Raw genomic sequence first — 14,576 nt, forward strand, 5'->3', positions numbered from 1 at the left:
TTTTCACTTACCAGCTCTGTGTCTTTCCTGGTTTGAAGCATGGTAGCTGATTTGTTCTTTCCTCTCCGAGTGGGACTGTTCATTCACTGCCTGTCTTGACTGAGTCAGTTTACAGCCATTTGCTCCATCTCTGTGCTCCCTACAAATGCTCCATTTTCCTTCAGTGTCCATAGTTAAAGCTGAATCCTTAATCTTTTTTCCCTTTTCTCTTTCTGCAAGGTGACTGTTGCTAATTCTTCTGCTTCCACAGGTTCATTACGACTTTGCAACTTCTACTATTTTAGGATGTGCAAAATGCAGTTTCATAACTTCAGAATGGCCCTGCTTGTTTTTTCTCCAGAATGCATTGCAGGTCCCTCATCCCTCTGTTCTTGTTTGGAGTTTTCACCTCTCTCCCTTCCAGTTTGGGAACCCTGATTCCAGCTGATGGAACAATTTCCTCTTTGCTCTGTAACCTCTCCATTCTCTGCTTTTGCATCTCATTTGAAAGTGCTGTTTCTCCTTTCCTTTTCTCCAGAGGTTACTTTGAAGTCAGAGGTGTGGCCAATCATTTAAACAATCTGGTTTTAGATACACTTTGTAGGGATAATGCTGAATGGAATTGCAGTGGTTCTCATTCACTTCACACAGTGCTGTGCAGTGTGGTGCTGAATTCCAGGAGGGAATGGGGCTGAACTGGGATTGAGGAGCCCTGGACACAGGGTGCAGTGGGAGGATGATAGTTGTGACTGTGGCTCCTGAAGTTGTAATTCCCAAGTTGTGGTTATAATCTTATTCGTAGCTATTTGCCTGTGTTTCATGTTCAAAGCTGATTTATGGATTTTTTTACAGCTCTGCAGCATTCACACATCTTTTTGAATCTTCTGTTCATTGCATCTGTGCTACCTGGTCCCTGATCATGTGAATGTACATTTTGCTGTTGCTTAGACATGACCCTTGCAGGTGTTTTCCTTTTTATTTGATGTGTTTATGGGTCAGATTTTAAGTTTCTAACCCAGTTTCAGTTTTTGGGGAAGGACTTCAAAACTTGAATGAGTAATAAGAGAAACCTTGAGAATATCCAGTTAATATTTAAAAGATTAGTAGTATATGATCAGCACAAAACTTGGTTGTCTTTCTTGAGTATACCTGACTTTGAAGCCCATAATATTTTTGAATTTATTTTTAGTATATGTTTTCTTTAAAAAGTGTAGATATATAGTGCAAGGCCTAATGTTTGTAGGTGGATACCACTAAAATTAACGCAGCGTTTTCTTCTACAAAATTGCTTTTCTTCCTTGTAAAACTTCTGAAGACAAAAGTCTAAACTTTAATATTAACCTTATGACTGAAATATATTTTTGATGAAGGTTGTGACATATGACATTTGTGTCGGATATTATTTGATTTTTTTTTTTTAAGGAATAATGGCAAAATAGGTATATACACACACACACAACCACATGCATTACATGAATATGACTTTTGTCACCAGCTGGTTGTGCTTTTAGAGATCCACATGCTTGTATTGGTAATTACAGGTATTAGTGTATTTACGTTGTGTGTGTTTGTGTATAAAGAGTATAATATAAGTATACTTTTCTTTAATAATAGCAGATTATCCAGTCAACATCTGCTCAAACTGTGAAACGAACCCCTGCTTGCCAGACTACCCAGATTAGGATGCCAGTGGTAATAACTCAGACCATTAGACCACAAGGTATGGGCTTAAATGTTTTAGTGAGATTGTTACCTTTGTATGAATTTCGTTGTCATTACAAACGAGTGGCATGGAAAAACGTGCAGTGTTGACCTTGGCAACATTGTTGACATTGATTTTTTACCTCCTGCTGCCTGAAGAGTGCATGTCTCCATGTGCAGTTTCAAGGTGTTTCAGACCAACGCAGTGAAATGTTTTGAAACAACCTTAGGACTAAACTCTCACATGTTTAGCTCCTTAGCAGTTTTTAATGGAAAGTTCTAAAAAAGGTCAGGAACCTGGCTCTTGCTGTCCTAAGCTGTAACTCTGGGCCAAGAAAGCAATTCTTCATTTTTCCTACCTCGACTTAATCATCCTACTTCTAATTTTTACTCCTGAAGCAGAACATGATAGTCACTGTCTCTGCAGCTACTGAGGTCAAGGGAGGAGTCCTAGAGAAATTTCTCAGGCCTCATGGTTTATTTTTGACCCCTGGCAGTATATTCCCTTTTTGGTGAGGTCAGAGACTGACTTCCAGCAGCCTGACATGCCATAATTAGCCATGGCATGTGGTTTGTACACAGCTTCCTCATCTGTCTGTGCACAGGTGGATTCCTGTCTGGCTGATATATCCCACTTTTTGAAAGGATTCTCAAAGCCTCCTTGCTTTCTGATAAATATCCATTTGTTTCTTTCTACCACTAAACCTGTTAGGCTTGGTTTTTATTTTTCCTGAGTATGTGTGAGAATATCTTATTGGATGTGGGCACTTACCTGATTGAGGGTTTGTAATGGAATACAGAGCTTGTCATCTTCAGGTATTGAATCAGGAACCACAGGAGTTTCAATACACATAAAAGCTATTGCTGCCTATTTGCCTTCATTGCTTGGTCATTTCTGTTCTCCTTGGGAAAAACATCAAAACCATTTAATAGCAGTTGATGTTTTACTTGCTCTGTTCTCTTAGGGGAATCCAAAGGTTGAATGGACATGGAGACCAAGCTGTCACTGTAATCCTGTAGGCTGTTTTTCCAAGTTAGGAAGAAATACATTTACTCACCATAAAATGTGTATATTTGATAGCACTGATACTCATGTTCTGAGTTCATAACATGTCCATGCATCTTATAGGATGAGCTTTCACTTCTGACTAACATGTCTGAGAGTGAAGGCAGATTCTATTTCTTTGCTTGTTCAGTCTCCAAGTTGTGATTGTCAACAGAATGCCAAGAATTTGCATGATACTGGCATCTGTCTTTTAAACAGTGGATTCAGAATATGAATTTATTCTTGATAGCCCTTGGTCAGCCAGTGCAATGCATCTTAACTGGCAGTTTGGCTTAAGGTAGACAGTGGTTTCATAAAAGCCAATTTATGCAAAGTCCTGCTTTCAGGTGAGGTTATTCCAGTTTAGAAGTTTGATTAAGCCCTCCACTGTATTGTTTTAATTAACACAGACAAAGCAAACAAGACTAGGCATTTAGAAAACATCCCCTTGTCAAAGCCCTGATCCTGCAGCCCATGTCTGGGAGGAGCTGTGCCCCTGTGAGCAGCCGTGAGGCGCTGCTGTGGCACTGGCAGAGACAGTTCATTTTGATATATTGTTAAAACCTTTCACTGTAAACACCACATATTTTATACTGGCCTAGGTATTCCTGCAGAATGAGGTAATATACTGGAATAGGATATGGTCTAAATAAAAATTACAGCAGTATAATTTTGTGGAGTGTGACTTTTTAAAGGTATTTACACCAGAACTGAGCTGACCTCCACAGAGTGCTGCATTTTCCTTCTGGAGAGGAGTGAATCTCCAGGTGTAATGGATCTTTAATACATCCATATGGACAGACTGTAATGCTTTTTAAAAGAGTGGTCTAGATAAAATTGGCAGGCTTTAAGGACTTTTATATAAATAAAATTACTTCCACACCAGGAGAAGTGACACTGTTGTTATTGCGTGAAAAATTCACACTCCTTTACTGAAGCACTTACCAGTATAATAATTAGGTGAATTGCATCTTATGGATGGAGGAATTGAGGCAAATAATAAAATAATTAGGTATTCATTGCAGCCATTCAACGTGTGCTGAAATACAACTAGGAATTTATAAGCTCCTAAATTTTGGCTTATTTTTCTAGATGATGCTACTTAAAATTTGGAGCAAGGATCCAGTGGTGAAAGACTCTGTATGTCATTACCAATCCCATGAAATATCTAGGCCCACAGGTGATTTTGGTTCTCAAACTATGCCCTGCCCCATAATGTAAATGGATGTTGTTGTAGCCGTATTTTATGTCGAACTGCTTAGTTATACACAGTTGTGATTTATTCAAACCAGAACACTTATATGTCATCCCAAACCTTACATTTACTTTGCCAGATCCATTTGAGTAGAATTCCATATACTTGGGTTGAAAGTGAGACTTAGATCTTCCATATCCAGGGCAGACATACTGCTTTCCTCATAACTAGGGTAGCTACTCTGTTGCTGTACCCTTTTGAGTTTGGGGGGTGGGTTTTGACCAAAAATTATCATCTGTAGAAAACAAAGCATTGATACTGACTCCAAAGAAATAGAATATTAATTTTGAAGGAGTGCCATTGTTGCCTTAATTTTGCCATTGCAGTATTTTTCATGGTTAACACACTTTTAATCTCCTAGATACTAATTGTACAAACCAGAGATCTGCTAATTTTTATTATAGTATTATTTCTTTTCTTCCAATTCACTTAATAGAAAACCTTTCCATTAGTTCATCTGAAACAGATAAATGAATTGTCTGGTCCATGAACTAGTGCTGTCTGTGGCATCTCATGGACCTTGAATATTCTGATGACAAAGTATTTTTATTCCCCAGGCTTGAGCCTGAAGTCCTAAATCTGGTTTTGTATTTGCTAACATTGATAGTCCACACTACAGTTTATTTATACAGATGGAGAACTGAACACGCACTGTCAAATTAGTTTCTCTCTTAAGATCATATGTTGGAGTTGATGAAGACTTCAATATTAAAAAACAAATGTAATGCAAGACCCATTCAAAGCTAACACTTTTGTTTTGGCCAGGAAGTGTTCTTAAAAGGATTTGTTGGGACAGTTGTGTTTCAGGTTTTTATAATTCATGGAAGAAAAATCCTGTAACTCTCCTGAGGTTCATGCCCTGCCAGTTATGTGCAGTTGAGTCAGAGAGATGCAGGAAGGACTCTCATGTCCTTCTCAAACTGTGTAACTAACATTCAGTAAAAGGGAATGATATACAAGAAAAAGGGGAGGTCTTTTAAGTCAAGTAGGCATATGAGTTATTTTTACATGTCAAAACACAGGTGGGATTAAAGGAAACACAAAATAGAACCTGAGTAAATGTATTTAAGCAGTAAAAGAGAGCTTACTCCAAAGTTTCATTTGCCAATTCTTTTGACTTGCATTCCAATACTATGTAAATAATAATAATAATAATAATAATAATAATAATAATAACAATAACAATAATAATAATAATATGGTGATTTTCTAATTAGCAACGTAAATGTGTAATTATTTTTTGTTAGATTTTCCCGAATGCCAGAGAGGAATTAAGATCCCTTTTTAATTTACTCAGTGTCCACCACACTTTGGCACATTTAGAAAGCCCAGTTTTACTTCTACTTCAAGACCTGTAAAGTCTAGATACAGTTATGGATTACTTTTAAATCATTGTTTTCAAGATAAGAAAGCAAAAGACAACCTTTATGGGAGGGGTTCTGTCAAATTTGGCAATAGTGTTTTTTTCTTTTACATGCAGTGCAAAACATTTTAAAATTCCTATAGTATTTTCAGCTCTGATATATAGATTTTTCACTGCAATAAAGAACTATTACTGTATAAAAAATGTCAAAGGCAGACTTAGTACCCTGACTGTGACTTGAAGTATCTGTATTAAGAACATTTCAAATTCTGCTTCTTTATTCTGTAGAGATTATCCAGAAAAGGGGTTTACTGGCAATTCCAGGCACACTTATAGCCATTACAAATGTTATAGCCAGTTATGGCCAATGGTTTTCAGTTTTGGAATCCTCACTGTTCTGTAAATATTGAACAAACTGTAATGTTAATATAAATTTTGTATTTTAAATTGTTCTCCTTCAACATGTAATCTTTAAAAATAATAACTTCCTTTGTTTGCAATTTACAGACAGTTAAATTTAGTTCCTGGACAGAAGGTTCTTTGATGTAAATTGTCTAAGACAGCTCATAATAACATTGCTTGGTGTTTTTCAGGCACAGTAGGGAAGGCACCAACAATACAAGCCAGTAAAAGTCCTGGGGGCTTTGGTGTTCAGGTCTCTGCAAATCAGAAAAACAAGCTGAATGACCCTGGAGGTGGTTCTTTCAGGTAAAAAAAGAAAAAATAATAATAAAAAAATGCAGCGGGGTGGTTGGGGGGGGATCTTAAATAGAAAATAGAATTTGGAATTGCTGTAACACCAGAGGGCAGTCTTTTACAATAATTCCTGCCTTTTCTCTCCGGGATTGGATGGCAATTTTCATACTTAATTCTATTTTAGAAAAAGGGGATCGTGACATATTTGAGGATTTTTCTCTAAAAGCACAATTTAATGTTTAGCAAAGCCTTAAATTCTGTGATTATAATAAAACTTTTGCTAAATTGATTACGTGCATGAAGCTTTAAAAGAATCCATGGTTGGTTTTATGTGTTGGATTCAGCTGTTCCTATGGAATGTGTCTTGCTGGGAAGATCCTGGTTGTGATGACAAGGCTTCCTGTCCAAAAGCTGCTGCAACCAGGCTGCAGCTGCCCTCCCCAGCACAGGGAAAATCCTGCCTGGCTTTGGGATGAGTTACTGTGTGTGGGGGTGGGTTGGGGAGGGGGTTATTGTGTGGGGGAGATGTTGTTCCTGGTTTTCAAGAGAAGACATTGCTGTGTCTGTCCTTCACCTGCTCACTCAGGGGGGGTTCTGTGGGACCCCAGGTGCTGCAAAGGTTCAACACTGATGCACTGAGCTGCTACACCAGTTCTTTAGGACTTCAAATTTTTATTTAAATATATATTTTGGATATTTTTACTTCTTTTTACTGAGAAGCAAATCTTGTGTTTACTGCGTTTTGCTTTCACTAACACCATCTTAGTTGTGTATATTTGATTTGTGTTAAAACATTTTGCTTTCATTTTAAATGACAAAATGCTCCTAGATTTTAATTTTCGTCTTCTGCAATTCTTATGTTACCCTGACATTATCAAACCACTAATTAATTTTCAGGCTTATGCTTTTGCAGGTGAAGTAGAAGAGAATTTGTAGCTCCTTGAAATACCTCTGCTTTGAGGCATGTCAGTATTGCAACTAATAGTGGTAGTACTTAGTATTAATCTAGAAGCAAAATCATTCAATTTTTTATTTTCCAATGCTTTTGCCTCCCACTGAGTATTTAAATGAATTAAAATGTCTGTTGGGTTCAATTGTACTGTCTTAATAAGTATTTTTTATGTTTGTAAGCAACATGAGCATTTATTCTTCGTTAGTATAGCTTTCAATTTTACAGACACCAAAAGGGACAGCATTTTTTTAACTGGGTGTTGTAAACTGTGCCAGGATTGATTCTTGCATTCACTTAGTTTATACATAGAATATATTAGGTTAGCTGGAATTGTTAATTTTCCCTTGGGGAGAAGCAAATGCTCAAGGCACTGATTGATAAATCAATAAATCTTTAGTGAGTTTGGTAAATAAGCTGTCAAGGGTGTATGTCATTTTTCCTCTAGAGAACAAATTTTAGTCAGAATGAATGTGTTTGTTTCCTTGCATTGTTTTCTCCTTCAAAATAGTAAGACACAAAGCTGCATTTAAATAAGTCCATAAAATTTGCAAGGATTTATTAAACAGCAGCAAAAATCAAGCTTTTTCTTGATATCTTAACAAAGAATTCAGTTGTTTGCATATTTCCATTTCAACCCCTAACCTCTCCTGAGGACAAATAGATGTCTGACTATTAAGCCTAAAGGCACAGAGCTGGAAATCTGTATTAATCCTCTGAATGCTGACTAGTTTTCCTCAACATTCCCAGCGTGTGTGAAGAATGTGTTTTTAGCCAGAAGGCAAACTGGCATCTAAAGCAAAGCAAGAATTTTGAAAAATAGTTGTGTTATGTATAAATTTATTTTGCCCTTAGTGTTTTATTATTGCATATTTGTTTCATTATTTTACATTCTGCCTTCTTTAAAATAACTTCTTTGAGCTTTTTGCTTTTGTGAGTGAAGTGTTGGTCACTAGAAACAGAAATTTTGAACTTTGGGTTTTGTTTTTTTTTTTTTCGTTCTGGACTGTGGGAGATACAACATGGAATTACATAAACGATGTAGGAATTAAGAACTTTGCAAATTATAGCTTGGCCTTTAATATCAGCACTTATTAATGAACTGTAAGACTACTTACATGAGTTCACTGGTCATTACAGGAGCTGTTCTGTGATGCAGAGTTTTCAACCCAAGACTTCTGCAATGTGAAGTTGTACTTGTGGAGTTTTATGTCAGCCTGTTTTTGTATTAAAATTTATTGTTGCTAAATTTTTTGGAGAGGACTACAGACAATCCAGTTGGTTGCCTTTCCAACTGTGTTAATACCCAAGGATGGAAATTTGAGTTCCATCTTCAGTAATTTTTCTGTTTGTTTCACAAGGAGAGATGCAGAGTAGGTTTGTACCTTAACAGTCCAGACAGAGGTGTCTGTAGGTGGGAGAAGCAGGAGTGCCACTGAAGTCTTGTGGGCCTGTGTTTTTGTCAACAGCTGCTGGGGACCTCATCACCTCATCTGGTGACCCCAGAGCTCCCGCTGATGAAGGGGGAAGCAGCAGCCCCTCAGGTAATTCCTACCCACAGTTCAGACAGTGGCCAGTATAAAGAACTAGTGGAAACATTTGTCCCTTGTATTGGAACAGAGTAATCTCATGTGGAAGGGCCCTTGAGAGGTCAACTGGTCCAGTTTCAGGCTTGGAGCAGGTTTGGTCAGGCTGGGTACTGGTCCAGCCCTGCAGATCTCCAGGGGTGGAGTTGCACCTTTGGACTGTTGTGTTATCCCAGCACTGCTGAACTGCCCTGAGACTCTGGCACTGCATGTCCAGTAGGGCAGGAATTGGGAGATCATTCCCCAGGGTGTGTGCTGATGACCTGTTTGGTTTGCCAGTCAGCCAGATGCTCCTTCCTTTTCACAGCAGCCTTTCTTTGTCTGAAATGGTGTTTTGAAGTTCCATCTCTTGGGGCCTGTCAGTGTTAGGTTTTGTACAGCCAATGTGAGGGGCTTTTTTTACCCTAGAGATAGTTCTGTGAAGTCTCTGGGAACATTTGAAGCTGATCTTAGTATCTGTATTTCATTCTTCTGACTGGCTACACTTTAAGGAAGAGTCTACCTGGGAATAAAAAAATTGGTTTTCAGACCTACTTTGCCTATTCAAAATAATCTGTTGTCTAGTATTTTATTTTCATTTTTAAAAAGAAAAGTTTAATAACATAGCTCGGACAAAATGCCTCGAAATGCATGATATTACATCTAATAATGTGCAAATCAACTTGCCCTTTAAAGGAGTGATAGAAATCTAATGTAGATGTTAAATGGATAACTTCAAAGCTTTCATCTCAACATGGTATGTGGCAAAACCTTACCCTATAAGTTTCTCTGTTTTTCTAAATAAATATTTCAAGCTATAAGGTGATTGTGTATTTTTTCCATATATTTCAAAATAAAGAAAAATGCTGACCGTAACTGTGGTATGTTCTGTCATCCCTTTTCCTTATCAGTGAGAAGATTCCACATAGACCATAAAAGAATTGTGTGACAAAGCAGTATTATGGAGAAATTTTAAATTAAAGCTTGAAAGTCAGCATAAGCATTATAATTAATGTGTAAATAGGATTTATGCCATTATAAAATATATTATAATAGTGGCTGTTACAGTAATTTCAATTCACTTGTTGTTGACCTCTGATTGTGTGATCCATGGATTTGTAGCCTTTCTCAGAGTCTTGCATGTGTGTAGGGACTTTGTCCTAAATATGCAATTTTCCTTTTAAGAGAGAGGGAAATCAATAGTATGATGTTGTCTCAGTTGCTTTATATACTCCTTTGGCTTATTTGGGAGCAGTTCAGTATTGCAGTTTTGGGACAGCATTGACTCAAGAGTAAGAAAAGAACAGAACAGTGTGCAATCGTGCATTTAAGATTTGTTCATAAAGAAAATGTTACCAGATTTTTATAATGGCTTGTTTTAGTTTAAACAAAATCTTTGAAACGTTTTACAGAGAACTGTGAATACTTTGGGTTTTCTTGCTTATTTTCAGATAAGATCTTTTTTTTATTTTGTAATTGCGTGAATGTTTTTAATGAAGAGAAAAGGGAGAGGTGTTACATGAGGTCAAATATAGGAGGAAGAGTTGGACTCTTGGAATACTTTAGAATGGAGCTTGTGTTTGGAGGGAGTTGGAGAACCCATACTGTCTTCTTAAAAATATCATGCGTGTTGGAATGTTAAATTTACCCCGTGAGACTCAGAATTTAATTCAGTCAAACCCAGAAGTATTTACTGAAACAGTAGAATTAGTACAGGCAAAATAATATATGCCAAGAAACATGAAATTGTTAAATACTGTACTCCAATGGAGAGGGAAGGATAGACAGTAATCATCGGTCTAGACGACCACTGGATGGCATCTTTGTTCCACAGAATAACTTCTGAAAACTCACTCCTTGGGCTTAAAAGTTCACTTTTATAGCAAATTGTCTGGTGAGGATGCCAGCCCTCCTTATGTACAAATGTGTGTGTTTCAGTATCCAAACCAAAGCTCAGTTTCATGATGAGGTTCCTCAAAGTAAAAAAGTTTTTCTTGTCAGACTGAAAAAATCCTAGTCCCAGCTATAATTAAAACATGGCTTACCTGTCTTCCATGTAGTACAAAAACCAAAAGGATGTCTTCACAGATAGTGGGTTTCAAGGATGGAAGGAAATGATTCTGTGCAGAAGTTCCAGTGATGGTCTTTGTAAGGGCTGTTGCATTGGTTTTGATAATTTCACTGAAATCCTGGTTTGTGCCCAAATTAATGGTCTGTTTTTTATTTCAGTAAATATTTGCTTATTTATAATATCGTTGCAGATTTTAAATTAAAATTGGAGCGGCTAAACTGCTGAGCAGGAGGAAGGTAAAAGATTGACTATACTTTCTTAATCTATTAAATAAAAGGAGAGATAAGTATAAATTCTTTTAAAAATTGTGTTCTTGGAGTTAAGACTGCTGTCTCGGCTTGTTTTTTTAAATTCTTTAATTTGGAATTCTGGATTCAAGTCTGTTTTCCTGGAAAACAGCAAACTTCCTCTGTTTTACATAGTTCAGAGTTTGTGTTCTGATAACTACCGTGACAGGAGTTTGGTTTTGCCGTGGTTCGAGGCCTGCTGGATTTGGGCCTCGTGAGTCGGGGGTGATTCTTGCTCTAGTTCAAGCGTTGAGGTTTTTAACCCCACATTTTCACTTCTAGAATGATAAACTTCTGACCTGGTCACTGTTAGGCTGTTAGTTGTCGTGTGGCCGAGTTGGTGTGCTGGGGGCTGGTGGGACACGGCTGGAGCGTGGAGTGGGACAACTCCACACGGAGCTGCGGTTCCTCGGGGTGGCCCTGGGACCCCTGTGTGAGCACCATGGACGTGCTGTGGCTCGTGGAAGAGAGAACACCATCAGAGGGCTGGAGCAGCTTTGCTGGGAGGAAAGGCTGGGAGAGTTGGGATTGTTCAGCCTGGAGAAGAGAAGCTTTGGGGTGACCTGATTGTGGCCTTGCAGGGCCTGAAGGAGCTACAAGAAAGATGGAGAGACAGTATTTGCAAGAGCCTGGAGTGACAGAACGAATGGGAATGGCTTCACAGTGACAGAGGGCAGAGTTAGATGGGATATTGGAAGAAATCCTTCCCTGGGAGGGTGGTGAGGCCCTGGCACAGGTTGCCCAGAGAGGTTGTGGGCTCTCCATCGCTGGAAGTGTCCAAGGCCAGGTTGGATGGGGCTTGGAGCAACCTGGGCTAGTGGGAGGTGTCCCTGCCCATGGCAGGAGGGTGGAACTAAATGATCTCTAAGGTTCCTTCCAACCCAGCCCATTCTGTGATTTTGCAACACTGTTCCCTGGAATTTCATTTTAAGAGAAGAAATGAAGTGCTTAACGCTGATGGACAATAATAGAAGCTCATTTGTGCAGCATTTTTCTGACAACCTTTGTAAAATTTTCCATTTCCTTCCTCAAGTGTTCAGCACATTTCTGCAGGTTCACACCATCAAAAATCCCTTCTTGACTTCTTCCACAGAAGAAAACAAAACCAGTATCTGACAAACCACAGAAGTCTTCCACCAAACTTGGCTGCTCTAGTGCAGATAACAGGGAAAGTATGGGAGGACAGGGAGGACCTAGATTATGTATTTTGGGATTTCCCTCCTTTGATTCTCAGACCTTAATTGCAACTTTTGGTTTTTAGTTTAGATGTTAAGCTTTTTACAAGTGACAAAGTATTCGAGGGTGCATAGGACAATATCTACATAATTTAAAAAAAAAATAAATTAAGCTTTTGTTTGTTTGCTTTATACAGTAGTAGGTGTCTGGACTTTTCCATATGTATATTCTGAAAGGTTGTGTAATCACTTGTAGAATATGTTGAAATACAGTGTTTGTGTCAGTAATAGCCCCAGAACAGAATGTGCTGAATACAGATGGCTGTTTCCACAGCTCTGAGTCATCCCTCATGGAGGGAGGAGGTGAAAGATGCTTGGGAGATACAGGTGTGGAAACTCGCATTTATTGGTACTTTCTCAAGCTGTTGGGAAGGATATTCAGGGCCAAAAATGGCATGGGAAGTGCTATCCTCTTCTCAAATGCAACTCATTTTTCTAAAACTTGTTGACACATTCAGCTGATTTTTGTGTGTTGCCAGAGAAAATACCATCACATGCTCAAACACACTTGGAACCCAGGCTTACCTGTGAACTCCTCATGGTCACAGAATCTTCCTGGCTATTCCTGAACGTGCATCGGTGCCCATTTTGATAGGAGCTTATGGAACAGTGCAGGATTAGAAATCCATGGTTTTGCTTTTAATTTCTCATGGGGGGGGGTATGTATTTTACCATTTTACTGCTAGTTTCCATTCTAAAGAGAGCAGCCAAATACTTTGTCGTTAGTGGTGATCATTGCCTTGAGCTTCCTGACCATCCTGGTTTCATTGACACCGCTGACTCTCAGGTGAAGACCCCTCTGTCACACCTCCTGTTAACAGTCAAATTGTCCTGCTCCTGAAGTTTTCCTGATACAGTCAGAGAAAAACTTAGTAATTTCTGAATCTAGAATATATCCTGTGAGAATGGAGACACCGATGGTTGGGCCTGAAGTTGGCCCAGCCCCTGGGCACGTGATGGCTACTTTTGGAGCAGCAGATGGTCCACCAAGGGAATGTATTACATGCAGAATTATTTTTATTTGGCTTTCTTTGTTTCATTGCAGAGATGATGATGACATCAATGATGTTGCCTCTATGGCTGGTGTTAATCTTAATGAAGAAAGTGCCCGAATCATGGCCACCAACTCTGACTTGGTTGGAACCCAGATCCAGTCCTGTAAAGATGAACCCTTCCTTGCTGCTATACCTCTCCACAAACGCATACTTGACACGGGTGAGCACCACACCTTTCCTTCTGCTGGTGTTTCCTTCACAGTTCTGTGCTTCTGAGTAACACAATAGGCTTAGCACTCAAGCTTGTTTGTAAGCATTTGATTACACAGTCTTGTATTGCTAAACTTTCAAGGTTTTTCTGATAAAAGTAACTTACCTCAAGTTGGAGGGAAAAAAAAAAGCGTGCTGGGGCTTTTAAACTTCATGCTTTTGCCATGTTTTTTATATCCAAGGATCTCAAAGCTCTTTGCAAACATTAATTATTTCTCACAATCCTCCTTCATGTTTTGCACATGAGAAGATTGAAACAGAGAGGTAAAGTAAGTAGTACAGGTCACAGAGGACACCTGTGAATAACATCTAACAGAATGTTGAAGTTTCCCGTCCAGATTTTCTTGCCCCATACAAACCAGTTATTCAGTTCTTAACACCTGCATCTACTTAAGTTCACAGTGATTTTCTTATGGCATTTTTTCAAAAAGCTGTATTTATTGATCGTGGCAAAAAGTTGTATTTATTTATTTCTGCCATTTGAAAACGGAAGTTAAAAAATTTAGTAGAGTAACTCTTCAAAATCAGTGATGTTTTAAGGTTAGGATGTATGCTTAGAATGTATTTTATATGACATACTTCATTAATATACTCTGTATGTTCTAGTACCTAAAGATGTATTTTTCAACATAATTTTGGTAGTGTTTTCAGTGCCATCAGTGTCATCAGATACTAAGCTCAAATTGTTTAGCAGTGTAAATCATGTATTTCTATCAGACCTATGCTTACATCACAAATTTTGAGGGATCTATTTCTCGTAGTTTTAAAGATAAGACCAAAATCTTGTTGCAAATCAGTACAGTTATTTCTTTGAAATCATGTGGTTGCTTCTGAAATGTTATTTGTGTTTATGTTCATTGAATTAACGGGAGCCTTTTTATATTGCAGTTGCAGGCAAGTTCTTCATTGACCTGTTGTCAGCCTTCACTCTTGTACTTCCCTAAATGCCCTTTTAAATTCCCCTTCGGAGAAGGGGATTGTTTTGCTGTAGTTATCAGTGGGATGATGGGATGAGGTGCTGTGCTCTGGGGAAGTGTGTGCAGCATTTTGTGAGCTGCCTTCCCACCACCTGGGACTGGGAGCCAGCAAGGGCTTCATGGAAAGCGTTTGAGAAACTGGTGTGAGGGATCCTCACATAATAGTTGATACAGGTGGAAGAAAACAG

The 14,576-nt window shown here is 38.5% G+C and overlaps 1 protein-coding gene across 1 annotated transcript in view; it reads left to right on the forward strand.

Moving 5' to 3' along the window:
- Window positions 1-14,576, forward strand: part of LOC113956804 (transcription initiation factor TFIID subunit 4-like) — a gene marked incomplete at its 5' end in the record, with an annotated part of 127,766 nt that overhangs the window by 14,099 nt on the left and 99,091 nt on the right. The window contains 3 exons of the mRNA XM_027663724.1: window positions 1,594-1,699; window positions 5,937-6,051; window positions 13,192-13,361. Coding sequence (XP_027519525.1) covers window positions 1,594-1,699; window positions 5,937-6,051; window positions 13,192-13,361 — 391 coding nt within the window. The remainder of the gene's footprint in view (window positions 1-1,593; window positions 1,700-5,936; window positions 6,052-13,191; window positions 13,362-14,576) is intronic.

This window comes from Corapipo altera, unplaced genomic scaffold, assembly GCF_003945725.1.
Source record: "Corapipo altera isolate COAL_440 unplaced genomic scaffold, ASM394572v1 140b, whole genome shotgun sequence".
Lineage (NCBI taxonomy): Eukaryota > Metazoa > Chordata > Aves > Passeriformes > Pipridae > Corapipo > Corapipo altera.